Below are 23,919 nucleotides of genomic sequence, written 5' to 3' on the forward strand. Positions count from 1 at the left end.
TTGAAAAACAAACAAACACAGCACATGAACATTTACATTTTGGAATGCAGAATCTGAAAGCAGCTCAATATAATACATGTAACAAGAATTTAAGGATTAGGTGTCTCTGTCAGGGTAAAAAGACAGGAAGAAAGATTAAAATCTCTTACTTCTGCCTTTCAATTGCCAATAAATGCCAAGTTCTCCCTAAGAATCACTGACAACCACTGTTCACACTTGGATATACATTCAGAATTCTGCATGCTCAGGAGCAGCAAAGAACATGTTCTATGCTTTCACAACATGGAAGAACAGTAACACTACAAGTTATCAATGCTAGAGAAAAGTAATACGAAGTACAAACAAAATTTCCAGAACTATTATTACCTAATGCCTTCAGGAGCTCTTCTCGCACAGCAGAAGTGAACTTTCTGACCAGACATAATGTTGTCATGATAGCGAAGAGCAAGTTGTAAGATAATACAATATAGAAGTTTCCCAGCCAGTTAAACCTTCCAAAGTCTCCAAGCAGATCAAATCGAGTAATTCCTGTTAAAATTGAATTTGAGACTTGCATTAAAACCTTGATTTTCATTTTCAGAAAAACACACAACTATCACTCTGAGGAAGTGAAGTAGTTTCAGACTACATACAGTAAGACGTGGTTAAATAGACAAGAAAATGCTATCAAGTCATTTGCCTCTTTGACTACCATAAAACTAAGACACTTAGCAAAATGCTTTCTTAGGTTTCCTAGCAAAATGTTTGAATAATGAGAGCTCAAGTAACTCCTTACGCTAAATAAGAATTCTGCCTTTATAGTTTCAATAAAGATAACTGGGAAAAGTCAACACTAGAATAAAAAATGCTTGAAATTTCAGTTCCTGTGAAATCTATTTCAGAAAAACGATAAAATACATTCTGGACTTTCCTGTTGAAAAACACAGGCAGTACAGGTTCCATGAGAACTACAACACTGAGCTTTTGTATGTCTGTGTTCTTCAAGGCATCTGCTTTTGAAACTGAAGTTTAAAGACTTCTTTCCATCCACAGCTTTCTTCCCAGAGCTATCCGCCTGTATTTGCACAGAAGGAAAAGAGCCTGGCTGAAAGATGGGGCCAACAGGTCATCTTCACAACTTTTTACAAGGGGAGACAGTGATAGGACAAGGAGGAATGGTTTCAAGCTCAAGAAGGGAAGGTTTGGATTGGATATCAGGTGGAAATTCTTTACAGAGACAGTGGTGAGGTAATGGAACAGGCTGCCCAGAAAGGTTATGGATGCTCTGTCCCTGGAAGTGTTGAAGACCAGGTTGGATGAAGTCCTGGACAGCCTGGTCTAGTACCAGATCTGGAGGTTGGTGGCCCTGCTTGTGGCAGGGGGTTGGAACTTGGTGATCCTTGGTGTCCCTTTCAACCCAAGCCATTCTATGATTCTATAATACACAAATAATGATTGTCTAGGATCAATGACATGTTACATACCTAAAAACTCAACTCAGAAAATGCCATGGCTACATGCTCTCACAGTTCAGACTAATACTGTGAAGGAAGGAAGCCTACCTTGTGCCAGATCTAAAGGCATCAGAAACTAGAAGTGGTCCTGCAGGATCTGGAATATTTTTCTATCATCTTATTTTTGAAAAGACCGAGGCCTTTGAGAACTACAACTTCACCAGTAATGCTAAATGAAGAGACAGAATGAGGAGTCAGCTACCTTCCTTTCAAAAGTAAGCTCAGCACTTACAAACCTCATTGTGCCGTAGCCTGGGTTCAGACCCTCAAGACTCCTCAGCCAGACATCATCATATTAAAAGGCAGATGTTTCTTGTACTCAGTCATTTAAATTGAAAAAAAAAAATTGAATCAACTTCTGTGTTCAAGCAATCCATGACACAATGAAGAAAATGAGAAAAGTTTGAAAGGATAAAGGATAAAAAAATCAACCTAAAGTTGACCAAAACAGCAAAAGAGAGGCAAGCAGAAATAAAGCAAGAGAAATGAAGCACAAGCTGACTGAATAAGTGGTAAACAGTTGAAAAATAACAGTTGTTTTCACACTTGAAGCCAAACAGTGCCTTTAAGAACATTTTCAAAGCAGCAGAGTGTTTTACTCAGGCTGCAAGGCTACAGGAAAACTCAGAAGGTCAAACCTGAATGTATAGACTTCCAGATCCTCAAAGGAGAAGAAACAAAACAGGCAGAAAATTGGGTGAATTTATCTGGACACAAAGGGGTTCAGAAGAATAGCTGGCAATGGTGTGGGAGTTCCAAGGACAAACAAAAATGAAGCACAACACTTCTGTAACATAAGCTACACATTTTCCCCTTACAAATACAAAAAAGTCACTGCTCATGAGAAAATCAGACAGCATCATTCTGTAGGCGTGCTGGGGAAAAGGTTAACAAGCTTTTGTGACTCCTCAGAAGCACAATCTACACAGACTGTAGGGAAAAAAAAAACAAGTTCCCAAGACCACAACTTGAAAAGCTGCTCAGAACTGAAAGCTACAGCTCTAGTAGACATTTATCCATGAAAGTTAATGACAGTTTCCCAAATGAAGCACTAAATAACTGTTCAGGTTTAAAAAAAAATCAGGTTTTAAAAAGACTATTCAGGTTAAAAAAGAAACACTATTTTAAACAATATTTGCAAATGAGTTTTGTATCACATTTTGCTCTACTATTACAAGCAAGAGAAGAATTCTGGGAAAGCTTTCATCATATTAGAAAATTCCATTTAGTTCACAATTCTTTGTTTCTATATTTCTGTCTGTTAAGTGCCCTGTTCTCCACTTGCCTCACACTCATACAGTGCTTGTGGGAAACAATTTTCAAGCAAGACTACTAAGGCTGAAAAGCTCTGATAAAATTAGTTTAGCTTAGTAAAAGCTATCATGGACTAAGAAAGATTAGAGACAGCTCATCCACATAAGCATGCTGTTTAACATTAAAAAACTGCTATTTCCACTTTAAAACTTGAAGAAGGTCCCATACATGTATCAGATGACTTTTGCTATTTTACCTTTCACACAACAATAATATTTAGTGCTTTCTGTACAGTCTAGAAACATGCTTATTTAATGATGTGAAAAGACGATGAATCTGCTTAACATATTTCTTTCTTTTCACCTTTTCAGTCCCACAGGGCAGTAGCATGTAGTGGAACACATGTTGATATTTTTGCAAAGCGCCACATGACTCACTGTACCCTAACACACTCTATTAATCCTGTTTGGACAGCTGTGTCTGTGTATTTGTTAGCTGTGTGTTAATTGTTCCATCTTTTTTCTTCTTTTATTTATCTCTATGGCAAACTATTCAGGAATTTCATTTGTCAGCCTTTTTTTTTTTTTTTTTTTAAGTGAGTTTTACCATTAATCTGTTTCCTACGAGACAACAATGCACCCAGCATGTATACTTTCTTCCACAGAAACCACTTATTATCAACCGTTAATCTCATAGATCATTAACAATGATTTAAAAAAAAACAAAAAAAACCCAAATGATTAATGCAGCAAGGCAGCGAGCACAATCCTAATGTTACAATTCTATTTTAACACACTAATTTTTCAACAAAATCTTCCTCAGCACTAGAAGTGTTGTACGAAGGTCTTAAACTAGCTGTATGCTAACACTGCCTTAATACTTGACCTACTCCTTTATTTATTTCAAGTTTTGCTACAGTTTTGTGTTTGTTTCTTTTTTTAAGATGCGAGTTCTGGAGTGCATACTTTAGGATTCAACATTCCCACACGCATTACATTGCAGTCATTCACTCGTTAATCAAGTTACACTTCTTTATGTTAAAGAAATGATTTAGTACGTAACACTCATCTGTAGACATACACCACAAAAATGTACAGTATAGCTTAGTGGAAAACACTAGCTACTCTTGATTTGACTGTATTCTGGTTGGAAATAATTGGCTACAGAACTGCTGTAGTACAAGTTGCTGCTCTGTGGACCTTTAGTTTCAGAATTCAAGCTGAAGATCAACTAATTCAACAAAACTAAGATACAAAACATCTTGAACATCTTGTCTTTCCAACTGGCTACGTTGTTCACTTTGAATGCTACTGCTGGTTCTTTAAAAAAAAACAAAAGATGAGAATTGCTTCAACTCTGCAATGTTAGATTCATATGATTTGCATTTTAAAACTGAAGGAATGCAAAGTGCAAGAAGACTTCAGTGAAAATGAAAGTAGCCTGGTTATCACAGTGCCAAATAGAATTAATCAACAAAGATTCATTAAATTATTTTAGAAGGCATGTCCACTTAACGTAACTTCATTTTATATTTGAAATCCTCAAATGTATTTTCTCCATAAAAACAAAAGGCTGTAATTTGACAGTGAGCATAAAACTATTTTATTCTGCCCTGTATGTACCATGTATTCTTCACATCTCCTTTCAATAATTTTGAAATCTCACCTGTCTTTTTAAAAGTATTCTCCAGAAAATTCACTGCAGCTGTTTTTTAAATGCACATTCGTCAATATAATAAACATCTCATCTTATAGAAAGAGTCCCAAACACAGACAACAGCATGAGAGTTGCAACTACACGTTTTGTTGCTCAGTTGTTTGGGTTTTTTTTAATCCATTACTAAATGCCCTTTATTGTAATATTTTGTATTATAACACTCTACTCTTCACTTACCCAGTGTCCTTGACATCACTGGCAAAGCTGAGCTCAGCACCAAGATTGAGACACAGTTTCCAATTATCTGTTTGAATATGTCAAATAGCATTGAGATGATAAACAGGATTGTTAAAGGAAAAAAAAAAACAAAAACAAAAAACAAAACAAACAAACAACAACAAAAAAAAAAACAAGAAAATCTGGTCAAGATATAGGAAAAATAATTGCATAAAATATTGTTCAAAATGTACCTTAAGAATTCTACAACTTGTTGGTAGTCTTGATTACCTCTGTCACACCTCTCCACACAGTGTTGCACAATTGATCATCCAAGAGTTTAAAACAAATCAAATATGTATTCATTTATTTTTAATTAAAGCATTAAGATTCAAAGCTACTATGTTGCAAAGCATCAACTATTTAATTCCTGCAAACTGTTTAGAAAAGAACCATTCCATGAGCTTAACTAGATGACTGATATATCAGCTTAAGCTTTGTATTTAACTGCTTGCAGGATTAGCATTATTTAAAAAAATTACAACAAAGAGTTTCCTTTCAATTGAATGCCTGTTGACCACTTTAAATAGTATGAAAAAAATCACAGCTGTTAGATTTTACTCCAGTTTTTGTAAAGCCTTTTATAAAGAGTAATTGAAACTTCTTTCTCTTAGGAAGGATCACTTTCTTCAGCCCTAATTCTATCAGAATTCTAAAGAACTCCAAACTCCTTAAAAGAGGGTAGATATTCATGCATCACTATTTATTTCTATACTGTTTCTGTATACTGTAAACAAACTACACAAACATTAAGAATATTCTAAATCCCTAAGTAATCTACTGTAATCACTCCATGTTTACCTACTTCCCCCTTTCCAATAATTTAAGGTAAAAACATTTTTATCCAATACCTTTTCTACATAGTGAAACACACTAATATATAATTAAATACAACATCTGTTTCTTGGTAACTGATCACGTCCCCTTGTCAGCTCTGGGAATATTTTGCAAAAAAAAAAAACCAAACATGTTCCTCAGCATTAGGCAACAGCATTTGTTGTACTCAAGCCAGTGCTAAATTGCAGAAAGTCAAATTAGCCTCAAACTGCAAAATGTTGCTGAATAGACCTCCTCAGTCTTAGTTTAATTATTCAAATTTGAATTACTCTGTCTGTATTACTTCTAGCAACCAGGTTCTTCAGATTTGAAACAAGCTCTCTGAAGTACAGTTAGGCACAATCAAAGTTACTCATTAGCAATACATTTCCTTTGAAAAAAGTTCTTTCACCAGCTTTTCTATAGCTAGGAAAAAGCTGGGAATAGCAGAGCTTGTTAACAAGTGAATGGATGCCATCCAAACTAAACAGAGCACATCCTTTTTCCCACTCATTCAGCATTTTGAAAATCTTCCAGTTTGTGTTTACGCAGCTTACAAACAAATAATGATCACTGCAAATGAGCCATTCGGGGCAATTACTAACTAAAAGAGTCAGTTTGTCTTGGGTGGCAAGACAGAGGAGGGGGCTGTCACCATCACAGAGTTTACCTTACCTTTGTCATAGTTGTATCATCCTTCCTGGGAATGAAATTTTCAAAAAAACGAAGGCTGTAGAAGCCGACGACAGAGGATACTATGAGATAGCTGTGAGAATCAAGGAAAAAGGAACCTCCAAAGAATGTAAGTTTCACTCAAGTCCTCAGCAGTCTCCTAGAAGTCTTAAGAACCAGAAGGGGGAAAAAAAAACAAAAAAAACCACTTCGAGTGCTTGAGAAGAACTGACCTATCTCTTTCTTCTTTCCAAATGCCTTAGTAAATCACCAGTGTCCCAGAAAGCTAGACAGAACGCTTGTTAACAGACAGAATTCTTAAAGAAAGGATACAAAATCAAAATGATTTCAAGTGCTGCTCCCACAAAACCAAAGGTGGATAGGGATGCATTTCCTATTCCAGGTCCCTAGGAGAAAAATACTTTGCATAATTTAATAACATACACACAACATATCTGCACAGTTCAATGATACATCTTAGATGAAACAAAGCTTTTTCTTAATTATTTAAGGATCATTCTGATGCTTTATAACCTGCAAGCCTCACATCCCTTGCAATTGCATCATCTAGCTTTCAAATTTGAGTGAAATGCAGCATTAAGTTGGAAGTTACAAAGTTTTGCAATTCATGCATGTTGCATCTATCCACCGTACTAGTGGAGAACTCCAGAAACTAAAATAGGAGATCTCTAAAGACGAGCAGCTGTTCACAATGCAACAAACAGTGCAGCCAACAAACTCAATGGCTTTTACAGCTCTGCAACCTCACATATAGCTACAGGCAGGGGAAAGCATTACCAATTTACATACCCTTGCGATTAAAAGGACTACTACTCAGTATGCTATTCTTTACTTTCTTGAAGTATTTTGGTTGTTTATCATAAAGGAGGAAAAAAACATGGTTTGAAAAATGAACACAATGATCTGAAAGGCTTTTCGTATGGTTTCTTTACTACCTTTTTTTTTTCTTAAACTGAACATTTCTAGTCTATATAAAAGTAGATCATCCCAGAAGAATGCAAAACTCCAGATTAGTTATTCACTTGACTGATCATTACACGTTTGTAAAGATTATGAACTGGTTTTATTAAGAACTCACTATATCACAATGTGTACTAAATGCTTCAGCAGAGCTGAAACCCAGAAGCAACTTCATAAAGTTTCAAAGTGCACTTTTGTAAAGTCTCCAAAGTGTTACCAAGACTATAGAAATTGCATAAGAGAAGTTTACTTTACCCCTGATCCTTTTGGCATTGCAGTCTCATCAACCAACAGGTAAAGAATGTTGAAAGCAACTAATAGGACTGAGATGGACTATGAAGAAGAAGAAACAATCTAATTAATTAAAAGCATTCCACATTTGAACAACGAGTGTATATATCCTCATCGGAATTCATAATGGTAAGTTCTTTCAAAATGATCAGAAAAAATATTGAGTTTATTGCTTAAAGATATCACCCAGAATTTTTAAAACAACATCCCCAAATGACTGAAGAATTCTTCATTACTCTTCCTTTTAAAAAAACGGGATTCTTACTGTCTCAATCAGTAGTAATATCATAACAGCTGGATACACTAAATTCCTCTCCCAAGCAGAAGCTTTTTTCCGACGTTCTGTTCAGAAGAGAAATACAGAAGCATATTAACATCAATCAGCTTAGAGTAAAACAAGCAACAATTATTTAGGGTTCTATAAACTCTTGCATGTGGATAAGAAAGTAATCTTCTCTCAAATTGACAACAACCAGTTCATCATAATAACCACTCTGAAGAGAGGTACAAAGCAATGCCCAAAAATGAAGACTCCTCTGAGAAAAGTTAGGGAGAAGTGCAGAAGCAAATTTTTCTTTCTTGTTTCCACCATAACATTTTTTCCCCTGGCATCAGAGGTTAAACTAAAATGAATTTAAAAACACTCTGTTTACTCAGTTCATAAAGTCTTCTAGATAATGGCCTTGCTTCTGTAAGGTAATATTACACTGAATATTGAGATACATAATAAAGGGCAGACCTGTCTGTATATTTTAATATGAACTCAAGGGTAAGAAGGGAATTTAAATATCTAAACTTTTTTTTCTTTTATCTTATAAATGACAAAATAAGAGACTAGCATACTTTAGACATACTGACATTCAGTACGACCAAAAAGAAAAGTCAACAGCTTCTTACTTCAGTCTTACCTTTGCACACTGATAAATGCAAAGTATTGCAAGCCTGTGAATAAGTAGGGAGACTCCTACTGGGTTGCTGCCAAATAGTCACAAATGTCACAATACACAAAAATGATTGTGCTACTGATCTCTATGCCAGGATGCCAAGTATTACAATTTCTTTATAATTGTGTTAAAATTAAGATCCAAATCAGACTCTCTCTTTAAAACATTTGTTAGGCAGACACAACGATTCCATGTAAGGCAATTCTAGAACAACGACAGTTTGAAAGGACTGCAAATGCACATATTTAATTAGAAACAATCAGAATTAATCAGGTGACTGATTAATTGCAAACTGCAAACTGAACATAGTACCTTAAAGTCTCTTAAACTGCTATCCATGTGGAACAGTATGAAAAGCATATTACCTAGATTTGTTTTCTTGCACTTCACTTTTTCAAGCTCCCGTTCCAACTCTACTGTCTGGTTTTCCAATGTGGAAGATATCCCTTTCAAAACACAAGACGTTATTATGTTTTGGATGGAACCAAATATAGTACTGCAGGAGATACTGTGAATATTCAGATTTAGGAGACATCACATTAACACTTGTGGGTTCAAGCTGCAGGTGTCTTTCTGATATTCTTCAACTATTTTTTAAAAACCACTAATGGTGTGGCAGCCTGACATAGAATGGCTTGTATGCCTCATTCTTTTGGCTCCATATGACTACCATATCAAGAAGCAAAGAATCTCTGGATGCCCTTCAAGAGCATTATTATTTAGCAATTTAAAGACAAAATGCACTTCTGCCCCCAAATTAAGCCAGGTGGTGACTGGACCTCCAGTTTCAACTTCTATCTCTCCTTCTCCTTTCTTAGCCTCTTAGCCTCCATACTGCTGTTCTACCTCTACCTTCCACCCTCATCTCCATTGTACCACCAGCCCATTGTAGTCAGCCACTCTGTGCTGCAGAGCTCCTGCCAACAACCACAATTCAATCTTCCTCACAGCCACCCATTAGATTCCATTCTTTCACAGTATATAGCATATACACGTCACTAATAACTAATTCCTCAAACTCCTCCCTTTACACCAGCTGAAAATTTTCAACAGCATCAGTACTTCCCTGCCTTGCTCATCTTCTGCCTAGAAGTTAACCATCAAGTCTTCCTCCCCTCCCCCAGGTAGGTATAGGGAAGCCAGCCCATCTTTCCTCTCCATCCTCTTCAAACTCCAATTCTCCTTCAGCCAATCAAACTTCCCAGTGCAAGCACACTTAGGTTTCTTCCCTTGACTCCAGTTGCTGGCCATCCCCTACCTTTGGCCTCATGTCTGATGGCAGGTTAACCTGCCATACATTCCAGCTGTTTTGGTTTTTTTTTAATGCTAATAAATTTCTATGAGACTAATAGCATGAACAGGCTTTTATCTCGTATCTCAATAATTTGCCTACAAAAACTAGATAGCATGTAGATTGCTGGCACGCTAACACTACTTTATGGTCCAGTTTCATTGTTTCCTTATTTTCTCTTCTCTGTTGATCAATCTAACAATTCAGTACAAGGTAAGAAGATAAATTTATCATCCTCCATCCTTCATATTCTTGCAGTATTCTGCTGTGTGACATGCTAAATGAACATTAAAATAAACAAGCATATTTCTTAAATTTTTATTTTTTTGGTGAAACATTTACTCTGAGTAGGAATTTTTCAATGCAGAAATTTTCAGCATAAAAATCTTTCAGAAATCCATTTCTGAAATGTTTCACTGCATGTTTCTTTAACACAAAGGAAATGTGTTATATCAAAAACGTGTGATGTTTAAATTTATCTCTCTTATGCGTGTTATATCACTGATACGATAATATTTACATTGGCTTCGAATCTTACGACGATCTCGAATCCTAGAACTTACCACAAAGATGTATAAATGCTGGTAGTTCTAACAATTTTCATTGACTTGAACTGAAGCGTCTGCAATGGTCATTATTTAAAATATATGTTGAGAAATGAAACAGTCATCAAAATATGGTGGTGTTTTGTGTCAGATTTTTTTTTTTTAAGAACAAAGGTTATTCTGCATGTTTAATTTTTAAACAAGTCTCATCATCGTTATAAAAATAAGCTGATGCATTTCCTACTCCTAAGACAGTGTTTTATGGAACAGCTAATTACTGTAAGTTGAATTAAGAACGTAGCTTTAGAGCTCAGTGGAAAAAGTTTCCAGAACCTTAATGGAAGCAGTTAAAATAAGAAAAGTTAGCATCTGATGTTCTCCTCTCTGTAATTGACTTAGTGGACTCTAGGGGAAGCCTTTATTTGAGATATGTGCAGTTTTTTCCCTTTCAATATAAGAACTCAGAGCTCAAGACTGATATCTATGGGAATCTTTCCAACAAAGTCAGCATAATCAAATTAGATCTCTAATGAGACACCTTCATACGTATTCTGAATCGTATCTAAGTGCTGTTGTGGTTCCTCCTTAAAAGTAGCAAACAAGTTACTATACAAAAGGATATTTTATGAGCAGGGAAGGTGAAGCTTCAGATCAGTCAAAAGAGTGTTTGAAAAGGATGCAGCTAAATTCTTAAAAGCTCTACACCATTAGCTTTATTTCAAACATGCACAAAGTTCAATGTCAGCACTGTCTAGCCAATAAATCAAATTGGTAGACGAGACTTGTTTGGACTAGCAATGAAAAGTTAGAAGGGATTCTCCAAGAAAGCCACAAAGCAGCTCATTTAAGGTCAATTTAACGGTATTATTCTGTTTTTCTTCCAGCCCCGACATAAGATTTCAGTACCTCAAAGGAAATTGTAAGAGTATCTATTTGCATTCCCCCTAGGTGATTGGCAGTTCAACACCAATTAGTTCAAAATTACACTGTTACTAGCGTGCAATAAAAACAACACCTTTCATCTTTCTTACATAAGTAAGGATACCTTCAGAGCCAATAACTTTGATCAAGTAAGTATTTTTGATCCTACCCCACCCGTCTCTTTGGATTCAGGAAAACTAATAGCTGAAGGCAACTTTTTTCTTTTAATATGAAAAAGTCCCAGCTTTATTCTTCAACTGCAGGAGTGATGTGGGTACTGAAATATAATACACTGGAAACAAACATTTTCCCAAATCCCAGTATCTCTTCAACAGATAAAAATACTAGGGTAGATAACGCGATCAAACCCCTCCCACCTCCCCCTCCAATTTTCACTTCGATACTGGAGAAGGGAGAAAATTCATTTTCACAAAGAAAACAAGCAGCTTCCCAGATAGATTTGTGTTCAAATAAGAGGAGGTTTACATGAAATTTTATCAATTACACCACAGCCACAATAGTTACATCCACACTAAGAAAGAAGGGCACAGCTCACACAGCCAAAACTCTTCCTCAAGATATGTTTTACCCAGCCAACCCTGTGTGAACAGAGATTCATGCTAACCCCTGACTACATTCAGGCATTGCCTGAGGAAACATTAATTAGGACTGACCACAGTAATACTAGGTGTGAAAACAATTATTCCACCATGAAATAATCAGCACTGATAACCACCAAGTGCTGTTTAAGGCTGTGAGGAAAGGCCAAGAGGTCTGGGGTTGTTCAGTCTGGAGAAGACTGAGGAGGGATCTTATCAATGCTTATAAATATCTAAGAGGCAAGAGTCAAGCAGATGAGGCCAGGCTCTTCCCAGTGGTGCCCTGTGCCAGAACAAGAAGCAAAAGGCTCTGACTGGAACACAGAAATCCTCTAGGGAACCTGCTTTAGCAAGGATTTGAACTAGATGATCTCCAGAGATCTCTCCCAATCCCTATGATTCTGTGATCCTCTGAAAAATGGACTCTATTTTCCCAGTATAATTTGTGTCTTAGAAAGATTTTTGGCAGAGAGGATGAAACTTTCCAGTCTTGCCACATAAATGAGAACTGTACTTAAATAATTACTCACAGAAATCTTGCAGACTGCCTTGTGCCTGTAACATCCACCTCCACCTACATGCTATTTAGAAGTTAAGCTAAAAAGCAGATAAAATATAAGTCCACTATTTTTCTCTGTATACTGAAGTGTACATTCTCAAGCATTTCTCCAGATAGCAGTGTCAACATCACTCCCTCAGCATGTAAAGCAGAAGAATTTAGTTCCCTCTTCTAAGAAGAATTAAGCACCACATCATTCATCTCTCCAGCTCTATGAGATATGAGTGGATTGCAGTTCTACTTTATGCTGAATTCCAAACAATTCATCAAAAAAGATCCAATCTTTCTGCTAGCGCAGGTGACTTCCTTAACAAGAAGACCAAAATGCAGGTCCAATTAAGGTTTCTAGTAGGTCCATCTCAGAGGTGATTGCACCAGACATCGACACAGAAAAACAACAATCATCTAAATTACATTCTCCTCCTCAACGGTGAAAACCACTCTGTACTACTTATAATAGATACTTGAATAACTATTTGTTCATTTTTCTGTATTGCTTTTTCTGATCCATAAGCACCATCACCATGACAACATAAAATATTCAGTAACAAATATTTTACAGGTGCTAGCCAACATCAAACACACAAAATTATAATTATGCCATCATAGCTTCAAAGATATTCACTCCAAGCATCTTTTTGCATGCTTGTATGGATATGCATATATATGCATACATACACGTCAATATTAAAACCAGTAACTTCCAAAACAGCAAATGCAAATGTTACTTTTAAACTGAAACAATGCCTGATTACTCCTCCACCCATTTTAAATGCTGAAACAAAGACCATTACCTACTGTTATCAAAGATCCCTTCCCTGATCAACTTTTACCAGAGACTTACTGAGAACTGAAAGAAAAGATTGAGGTATCACAGGAGAGTAGAAAAGCAAGGCAGGAAAAGAAGAAAATTAAAGTCACATCTTCAAGAGAAGACAACAGCAGATGAAAGCCATGACATGAAAAATCTCTTTCTTCCAAACTGAAACAACTGCATAAATTGTGGATCAATAGCTTACCCATGCAGCTAATAGCAATTTAGAAAAGAATATGTACAATGTGAGTTAGAACTGATACATTTTTCCATAACTGGCATCTGTTATGCTGCAGTATTCTTTTACCTTAGAAGCTAAAGTTTCACACTGCTTTCAAAATTCTTTGAAACATGAACACTTTGTCAAGAATGGCAGAACTGCAAAACTAACATCAGAAAACTCTAAACATTTATATAATTTATTCTCTGTAATTATTCATTAATGGATGCGTAGCAACAATTAAATTAACCATACATCTCCTAGAATATAATGAACTGCTACAATACTTAGATTCTATGCTAACAATTAATTAAATAATTGAAACAACAACAACAAAAAATTCCTGCAACAGAACCGACAGTGTAGGACATCAAGCCTTCTGATGGCAGAGTAAGTTACTGCTCTTAGGAAAGGGATAAAATCCAAATTATTTTTACAGCAAGGGTGGTCAACTTCTGTTTCATTTCTTATTCTGAATACTAATATATTAGAACTGATGAATATGTTAAAAACAAACAAAACACACTAGCTAATCTTGAACAGTAAGCAATGAATTATAAGCTTATAATGACTGTTTCATACTAAGATCTCAAATTATTTTGAGAGAGGAGCCTATTTAACACTGAGATCAATACTCATAACTAGGAGCACTATATTCTAAATACTGTACTTTAAGCAGCAGCAGAACAAGCATACCATTAAGCTTCCTCTGAATTGCTTCTTCCTCTAAAGTGATGATATACATCTGCTCATCTAGGTCCTCAAGAATCTGTATTTGGAAACAGAAATGTGAACTGACTGAGTATCAACAGAAAGAATCAACTTTTTGATTTACTTTGGCTTGTTTTGTTCCAGTAACTTTTATTTTGAATATATATTCTACAACTTCAAAATATAAATACAAGAAAGAACTCCATAGGAGATGATTCCATTCTGTTACAGATCTGTTTCTTTGCTGCAAGCAAACTGTTATGTTTTTATTTCAAACTCTTACATTTAATCTCAGCCTAAGGATATTAGGGGAACGGGACATTACAGTGACCTATACTCACAACCTACTGACCTTCACATCCAATTCAATTTAAACAAAATGAACAGCAGATCTTAAAAAAGTAAATTAAAACCAGTAATTTAAGCAAATAAATTGCTGTTGTATTTTGTTTCTAGCTTCCAAGAAGCCTGTCTATCTTCCTTAAAGTCAGGCACTTTGAATTTAAAGCTTACAAGCAGCAAAACAGTCGTATACATTTTCTTTATATTTTCAAGGTTGCCCTGACCAATGAAAAGAAATGAAAGACCTAAACACACCCAGATTTTATTAAACACAAACTGGGAAACATGACAACAAGGTCACTAGAGCATCTGCTCATGGTACAATTTTTTTTCATTCCCTCACATCATTCAGTACAACTACAATATAGTATCTATATTTAAGAATTTCTCACAGTTGCAGCTACCTCCAGGCAATGCCAATTTCTCTCAGCTAAGTGTACTCCCAGGTACCTCTCTGCTCTTGTATCCTCACCTCCTGAGCTCAGAACAAGAACACACCTTTCAGGCACTAGTAGGCAATACTGGCAATTAATATTAGCACTGGTGCATTAATATTAACACCAGAGGAAGTCTATACTATTAGAAAAAGCTCTTTGAGAAAAGCAGGCTCTTGTGCTACAAGAAAAAAAACTGAAAACAAGTATATAGGTAACGACTGTAGGAACTCAGATAAACTGAAGAGAGAATTACATAGCAGCACAAGTGTTCTGCAGGAAAATACCAAAATGCCACTGTAGCTTCTCCCAGAAAGCACACAAGGACAGGTTTGTGTAACACTTACTGTTGGCTTCACCAGCAACTGACCCATTACTGTAAACATCCGTGAAAGTCCCACTGGCGTGCATACTACAGAGGAAGAAACATTACATAACAGTCATTTCTAAGTCAAAGACTAGCTTTTCTTTGCATGTTCTGCATCAAATATGTTACACTCCACATGCAACCACACACAGTTTTCAAGGTAACTGAAAGATCTTCAAACTACACTCTGAGCTTTAAAACATTTTGCTATTATATCAATTTTGAACAAGACAAGCATCTCTCCTTCAAGGGCACAACTGATTTTCTGTCATCATGGAGATCCCTTATAATGAGAGATCTTATGCTTTGAATAAATAATTCTGTGAGCAAGTTTATGACACCAGAGGCTATGCCCATTCTAGTGAAATCAGCAGTGCCAGAAAACATTCCTGGGTGCTCAGGCTACATTGTCTACACAAGTAAATTGCCGTTAACTATCTCTACCATGAGTTTGCCCTCAGCCAGTTTGTATTTTCCCAAACAATTCCCAGGTAGTTGTGGAGCTCATGCAGCCTAGGAACCATTACCTTGGGGCAATATGCACACAGTCACCTTCTAGAAAACGCAATGTCATTTGTGTGGATGGAATGACACAGTGGCCACTGTGCTGGTGAACATCAGACATTTAATCTGCTCTCACAGGTGCAGTTGTAAGGTCAAGAGATCACAAAGATGTAAAAGTTACACTGCAACTTCAGCTGACAGTAGGCTCAGCCGTAAGATTTTAAGCTCTCTTTTCTATGAAATAACAATTTTTTTCCTTTTTGACTGTGATCACCTATGCCTCCAGATACGGAGCATGTAAGTTTCTTGGGAGAAAGGCTTAATCTTTTATTCTATTAATTTTTTATTATCAAGTATTAGGAAGACTAGCCTTCAAATAATGAAGGGTGAAGGAGATGGAAGGGACTTGTATGTAACGACATGAATTTATAGTTTACATTATCATAAATGTTGTTAAAAAGGGAAATGCAGCATACAAGATGTTATAATAAAGATTACATTTGCTTTCATTAGCAAGTGCAACAATACAACTACTATATATCACAGAAATAAAGAAGCATTCACAATAGCTAACTTAAGCTAGTCTTCCTTGACTAAAGATAGAGCCTGCAGGCAAAAGAGAAAAGAAAAAGCAGCACTGCTGCAAATCATCCCAGCAATAAGTCTGTCATTTCCTTACTGGTACACTGCTTCAGCAATTAGGCCACCTGAAGTTCTAATGAAGCTCTACCCCAGCATCAACCATGTTTCAACTACTGAAAGTTGCCCTTTTCTGTTACGCCCATAACAGCTTGGAGGGCTGTAACTAACCGGAGTGATTTGGTTCTATGAATTCAAAATAACCTCCAAAAAAATGGCATTTAATCCCCATTATTATGATGTGTATTCCCAGAACACACACTGTGGTTTCAGCTCCACTGAAATAAACTGCAAGACACACGTAGGAAGTTTTGTAAGCCAAGTTCCCCACTGAAAGATTTTGTCTCAAATATCCCAAATGTTCATGAGTAAGAGTCAGAATCACAATTTTTATTTCCCCCCACCTTCACTCCCCACCACCTGAACATGGGTTTTAGAATCTCCACGTACAAAGAACCTAAGGAGATCCGCTAGGTTCTCCAAGAACTCCTTTCCTAGGCTGACGTACTCAGTTAAGTAAATGTCTCAAAGTACCAATCCCCACCCCTTCCTCTGTAATGACAGTCCTGTAAATGTTAACTGTCAACCTTTCAAAATCAGAGAACAGGTGAAATCACAATTTATAGCAAGGGAGATGTCCTGACGCTCCCCGCTCCCCTCTCAATTTCATTTTATTTAAAGAAATGTGGGCAGTGGAGGTGAAAAGAGCCCTAATGCAAAGACTGATTTGGAGCATCCTGTCATCCTTCCTATTCCCCTACGTAGAATGATGGAACTCTGGCTAGGACTAGTTGGAATAAGACTGGTTTTTAACTGTGCTTGTTTTGTCTGGAGTTCTGCTATACAACTGCATGCCGACCTGATACCAGTCCTGGATTAACTATATTATGCTCCAACTTTTGCCTTTACAGGAATATTTTCAATTAAAAACAGGGAGAGCATAGTTTACTGAACACAGAACAAACAAAGTGCTATAATTTCAAACTGTACTGGTGATGTTTTGCTGACATTTCATGTAAAAATTGTGTTTTCATAAGCAGAATGAGAGCCCCTCCTTTTCAAACATCTGCTTTAAGAAGCTACAACTGCAGATGCAAATGCAACACTGTGTTTATTTACAAACTTCAGAATTCCAACTTATCAAATTTAAACCAAAATTTAAACTTATATAAATATACAATTTTTCACATCCAACTTTCACAAAGAAAAATTTTCCTTCAATCTTTAAAAATAAAAAAAAAATTACACTTTTGAAAAAAAATCAGGAAAATACTTACACAGAAGTAACAAGCATCCCATCAGTGATATACAGGAATATAAATATGGGAGGTAGAATTCCCAGAGGTCTGCAAGAAATACAATAGGCACAGCTTTAGCTTATTACAAATAGGCTACTTATGTCACAAATACAACCAAATTAACTCCCTTCCCTTAGCTTTCTTCCTCAAGATTGAAGAATTTCTGTATTTTGAAGTGTAAACTAAGAATTACTCAGTTAACAAATTTGCAGGCAACAAAATCCAGTAGCACTTAACTTGAAAAATATCTTCAGCTTTGATTCCTATGCCACTAAAATCATTTGTTTTTATCATACACGTACAACACCTTGTCCACACAAGCATGTAAAGTATCAGCATACTGAAAACTCGTCTAATAAACTTACTGAAAGGGAAAAAAGTTATTGACTAAATTAGTACAACCTCTCAATCTGTACAATAGTCAGATAGCATTCAGTAGAAATAAATTTAAATGAAAACATCTGTGTATAGAATTAAAACTAGTGCAAAGGAGTCTTTTATTTGTTTGTTCTTTAAAATTCCATACCATACAAAGACTCCATACTGGCAGCATCATTGTCTATGAGAGCTGAAGCCACCCATACGATTCCAAGGATAAGCAGTGCAAGAAGTATGAGCATTACGAGGGTCTCCAGAATGCGTGCTCTGATCCCCTGCAGGCAGAAGAGGGGGAAGGGAGAAAAGCCAGAGACTTTCAATCAGACATTTTCAAACATAAGAAAAATACAAATAAATAGCAGTTTCTTCATCCTTGATATATACCTGTATTTTATTGCACAGACAAAAGGATAACATGTAATGTGCTTTTAAAATACAGTCTTCCGTGTGCATAAAAAAAGGAAGTACTTATGGCTTTATAATGCCTGGGTTGGATTTCTCCCCTTAAAAACTGCTTTATGCTCCCCATAGAAAACTGCTTTAAATTGCATATGCCTCACAGTTCTCATTAATCTCATTATTTCATAAAATATTCTTTATACCGCATGATTTTGTCTGAGCATTTTTAAAAGATGGATTACTTTTCTAATACTTTCAGCAAAGAAAGTGGATTAGCAAATTTTTATCTATGATTCCAATCAAGGGAATGGAAAGCCAATTATGGCAAATAGCCCAGCAAGCATTAAACCTCACATAGGTACAACACACCAATTTAGTTAAAATACATTCTTCAATCGAAATTGCTTCTGCTCCATTCCTCACAGTCTGCAGAGCCCTCCAGCGCACGCTCGCAGTAGTGCTCCTTTTCCCAGCCAGCCTGCACAGGACTGCTGCATTGCTTCCAGCAGCACCACCCCTGAGTGCTGAGCCGAGCTGCTCTGCAGGCACACACATCACACGCCTGCAGAGCTCCAATAGCCAAGTGTTACATTTGCACAGCTATGCCAAGAAGCTTTGTATTACGTATATATACACAATACTATAGTATGCATGTATACACACACTGTGTTTTAATGCTTATTTTAAGCAACGGAGCAGTCGGAACATCTTCAGATATCCTTACTATTAACAACACAACTTCAGACTGCTGTTCACGTAGCAATTTTATTTTTCCTCAATTATCAGTATATGCATCTCCACAAACAAACCCATTTTCCTGTTTCTCGTATCCCAGCTTGTGTGACAATACTGAAAATCTACATCACAGTTCATAGAAGGAAGTTTTACCTCATTCTTTGCCCACTCTTACCAACTTTTCTCTCCCTGCTTATCACAAGAGTAATAAACTCCACACAAAACCATTCACCTTGAAAATGAGGCTCTCAACTACAACCATCAAGCAGTGAATGAAGACCTGAGACATCTTAATCACGTGCATTTATCTCCTATAACCACCAACTCCTCCCAGCCATCAATCTCCTGCAGAAGGTTAGCATGAAGGCAGCACAAAGGGAAAACCAGACAACTTGAGACATTCCCAACATTGCCCTTAAGGCTTCAGTGAGCAGATGGAGACGAACGCCCACCAAGGCTTTCAAACATCAAACTTCATATTAGAGGTAGTATGGATAAGAGGTTAATTTAATCCTACTGTATTTCACATATAGTAAAGTGGCTTTGAGAGTCGTTTATTAAAATGTAATTTTTATAGTGCTCAAAAACTTGCTTTACTTCCATGAGCTATTTTCAAGTCGAGCATATAAGCAAAACACATATTTAAAGACTAAAGATATTCCATAGATATATAAAACAGTGATCTAACCTTAAAAGGTAAATAAAATATGTTAAATCTTCTACACTTCCCTGCATCTGTCCTTCTTTCACTACAGGATAGAGATACAGAGCCTTTGTTTTGCAGCAGAAAAAAAAAGACAGTGGTTAAAGAAAATAGGAAAATAAGAAAACAGGAAAATATTTCATCTTATGTGGAGCCCAGAACACTGAATTCTCCTCCTCTGAATGGAGTACAATTGTCAAAACAGAAAAACACAAATTGCACCATGATGCAGCACAGTTGATATCAACTGTAAATACCTTCCTTCCACGTTTACTGCAAGTTTTCTCCGAGGACAAGGTTAGGACAGACCTTTAGAGATGACCACAACCAGACGTAACCCTTCCTTCTTGCCAGAAAGACTATAGACTCAAACTCCACAAAGCAAGATACCTGCATAATGCATCCTCCTTTTTTCCATGCTACTCAGAAAGTTAGATCCATCTCCTTTTGTTCTCACTAGTTCCATCTATCTCCACGGTTACGTGATCCATCAACAATTTTGTGGTCTCATGTGCAAACTAAAGCAGGAGTGACAATTCACCCTAAGGTTTTATTTTTTGTATTATACACACACAACAGGATTCAAAAATTGATGATTCACAGAGTGAGCCACAGCCACTTATTCTTTTTTTTTTTTTTTTGGCAGAAGGTAGGCTTATGTGTTCAGGTAGTTTTGCTTTTTGTTTCCCAAAAATATAAAGCTTGAGTGTTAAAATTAGTAATATCTTTAAAAGCTGGTCAGAAAACTGTACTACTGAATGAGGACAGGGAAAAAGTAGGCAAATACATGCATGAGAAGCGTAACACTTTATTGAAAGCAAAATTACGCAAACAAAGTTAGAAATCCACTGCTGATTTTTTTTTTTTTTTTTCCTATTTCTTAGGAGCAAATATTTTCTGACTGACTTTTTCATTTTTGCTTAACATTTCTCCCTTGGGTCATTTCACTTCTCTCTCACAGCCCCACTATATTACTCAGCTTCCTCAGAAGAACAAAAACATAGCGGTGCATCCATGACACAGAAAAATACTACCACTGCTGTTTCACATGGAGTCCATTTACTCAACTCTGTGTGGGAAAAGAGAACATCAAGTTTAGAGACTGACATCTTCAGAAGCAGCCACAAACCCACCTGAAACAGCAGTGTAAGAGTAAGAGTACAGAGTAAGAGTAAGAGTACATTCACTGTTCATGTTCAATCTGCATCATATCTGCCTTGAGTACAGAGCTAAGAAATGCAGGTATACAAGACTACTTCAAGTTAGCATTTCAACTACGAAAGGAAAAACAGTTGCACAGTGCTAAATCTTGATGTTGAAGAAGCAATGCATTTGTATCACCAGGAAATGTCCTTTGGATTTCTTTTTGGTGTGCAACTGGAAACTGCTGAAACCTGTACAAGTGTCAGAGGTGAGCAACCAGCAAGTTGCACGTGCAGGTACACACAGGGTTAGGGCAAGTTCAATTGTTTAATTGGAAGAAATAGCCTCATCTGCACTTGTGATCTTTGCTTAACATTCCCATGGAAGCTAAACTGATTACAAGAAAGAATAAGGGGAAAACACTTCATGTTTTTGGTTTTCTGTTGTTTTCATGAGGGAAAATGATGATATTGAGTCCTCACCTGGAACCTGATGGTTCTGTCAGGTAGGTAAGAACAAGAAAAGCAAGCACTATGAAACCAACCAAATTGCATTGGGTTTTTTAGAAAGTTTCTCGGTATCACAACTTTGAAGCCTGCATGATAATACAAATGCTAACTAATTCCTGTGGTGTCCTTGATTTAAGAAAAATGCACAGATCATGATTCCCTGTTCCATTAAATACTTCAGTTCAATTCAACCTGCAATTCTGGATTTCTTTCCAAACCAAGCACAGAAAACAATTCAGAGCCAAGAGGGTATATCAAAGATAAGAAAAACTGGCTTGCATCTATTGCACATTCTGGTATATAAAGGAAAATTCAATAGCTTCTTTCAGTTTGCATTTTTTTTCTTTAAGTTTCAGTAGAGCCTATAAGAAGGGGCATTAAGAGCACAATCTTGACAGCACTATGAACTAAAGATAGCCAATTAAGATATCAAACTCAGATTTCAGTACAGCATTAACTATACAGCCTTAAGTAATATTCCCATGCTGTAGACTTATGAGATGAACACGTTCACAACCTTTAGAAATAATTAAACATGTTCCCTTCTACCTTAGGCTAAGTTGTGGTGTTGTTAAATACAGCAATAAGACAACTGTAGAGAGAGCTCCATAATGCACTTGCATTATTTTTCAGTAAGACAAGCTTTACCCCTGCAGTACTTCCATCAGCATGTCAATTTTAAGGAGGTCAAATTCCCTGCTTTCTCTTGGTCAATTCGTTGCTGGGATGCTGGTTAAGTTGCAAAGATAAAAGATTTTAATTATTTTTTTTAACTGTGTTGCAGGCATAAAACAGAAAAAAAAAAAAAAAAAGCTGCATGAAATACAAGTGTGCTTGAAGTAATAACATGAACTGGGGAATGGAAATAAACATTATGGTATTCCTGGTTTCACTGCTCTGCAGCAAGAGTAGCACTGTGACCTCATGACTTCAGTTTCCATTTGTGGGCATAAACAGGAGTGGGAAAGTATGAATACCCAGGGAAGAACAATTAATTCCCTTTTTAAAAAAATCTCTAATGCCATGCTTGATTCTCAATGAATTGACAACTTGCCAGTTGGAAAGACTAGAAAACTTCCATCTTTGACCAAGATGAACAGTCCTCAAAATGAAATAGATGAAGTGATATGTATTATAGTTACTTCTTCAGATGTTCTCTGAAGATCTCAAAAAATAAACAAGGAAGAGAGGGAGATCAGGAAGCATCCTCAATTGTGCAGCTGCTGATCTCGCACCTCAGGAAACTGCAGGAAAGAGGGGAAACTACACCATACCTTAAAAAGGTGAAAGATGAACTGGATGTGAAATATAAAGCCCAAAAGGGAAAGGACAGCAATAACAAGAGGTAAAAAGAATACATTAGAAGTGTCGGGAAGAAGAATCCAATCCTGTTCTTCAGTCTTCAAGTTGCAGGCCAAAAATGAGAGGAACAATTCCCCCAGTATAGACTCATCCACTCAGGGCCATCCTTTATGAAGAGTAAACCTCATCTAGAAGGAAAATGTCATTTCTTTCAATAGGCAATGATTTTAGTTTCGGTAGACCAATCTAAAATCTTTTTCTACAACGTTATCTGACAACAGATCCATTACCACTGTTTCCAACACTCAGAAGCACATGATGATCTTTGATAATTGCTGAACAGGAAATCAAAACACATCAAACAGCTTGCAATTTCCTCAAGTGAGTTTCAGATCATCTGCAAAGCAAAACAAACAGACTTCTCTAAGAAAATTACCTGCATGGTTCCCTGTTGTCAGGAAAGGAGAAGCTTGGCATCACACAGGCCAACCTGACATAAAAAGTGTTTTCCAGAAGGAGAATGGAAAATTATGCAGTCAACAAAAACTTTAGAAACTAATTATAAGTCTAGATATTACAATTAAATTCTTTATTAAGAAAATTGGGAAGGAAGACTGGCAGATGATATCCTTTAAGTTTTTTTCAACTTCAAAGAATGTTTCACAGTCTAGACAAAAGCTCACCTATGCTTTTACTCACAGCGTTTTCAAAATTCATGCAGTTCTTTAAAGTGTGCACTTAACCAAGTGAAATACTTTGTTAAAGAAAGATGTTTAACACATCAATCCCAGCAGCCTGGAACTTGCCAGAAGCCTAGTAATATCTGTCATCTTCTGTGTACTCTAATGAGAGGGGAAAAAAAAAAAAGCAAAAGATGAACAAAAAAAGCATTAGAAGCTTCCAAGGCATGCGTACAAATAAAAGCTGTCCTAAGAACAAATTCTAAGGATCTTGTGGTTTGTAAAGCCTTGCAGATATCTGACTCTCAGACTTCCAGTTCTTTAAAATTCAATTGCTGAGACATTCTGAAGTTTTTATACTGCTTAATCCTGAGCTACTTGTACCGCCTGTAGCAGCGGGCCTAGGGGTTCATGTTTCCAGAAATGTGTTTTAGCAAGAAAAG

At 36.5% G+C, this 23,919-nt stretch overlaps 1 protein-coding gene across 2 annotated transcripts in view; it reads right to left on the reverse strand.

Annotated features, from left to right (window-relative positions):
• LMBR1 (limb development membrane protein 1) overlaps positions 1-23,919 on the reverse strand; it is a 63,343-nt gene that overhangs the window by 4,198 nt on the left and 35,226 nt on the right. The window contains exons 6-16 of one of the 2 annotated variants that reach the window (XM_010712392.2): positions 18,154-18,280; positions 17,607-17,675; positions 15,167-15,231; positions 14,029-14,101; positions 8,749-8,829; positions 7,705-7,781; positions 7,404-7,481; positions 6,501-6,574; positions 6,171-6,261; positions 4,641-4,707; positions 367-528 (exon numbers count right to left, since the gene is read on the reverse strand). In XM_010712392.2, coding sequence (XP_010710694.1) covers positions 367-528; positions 4,641-4,707; positions 6,171-6,261; positions 6,501-6,574; positions 7,404-7,481; positions 7,705-7,781; positions 8,749-8,829; positions 14,029-14,101; positions 15,167-15,231; positions 17,607-17,675; positions 18,154-18,280 — 964 coding nt within the window. Of the gene's footprint in view, positions 1-366; positions 529-4,640; positions 4,823-6,170; positions 6,262-6,500; positions 6,575-7,403; positions 7,482-7,704; positions 7,782-8,748; positions 8,830-14,028; positions 14,102-15,166; positions 15,232-17,606; positions 17,676-18,153; positions 18,281-23,919 lie in introns of both variants that reach the window. The other variant, XM_085227021.1, reaches the window with a different exon arrangement.

This window comes from Meleagris gallopavo, chromosome 6, assembly GCF_905368555.1.
Source record: "Meleagris gallopavo chromosome 6, MGAL_WU_HG_1.1, whole genome shotgun sequence".
NCBI lineage: Eukaryota > Metazoa > Chordata > Aves > Galliformes > Phasianidae > Meleagris > Meleagris gallopavo.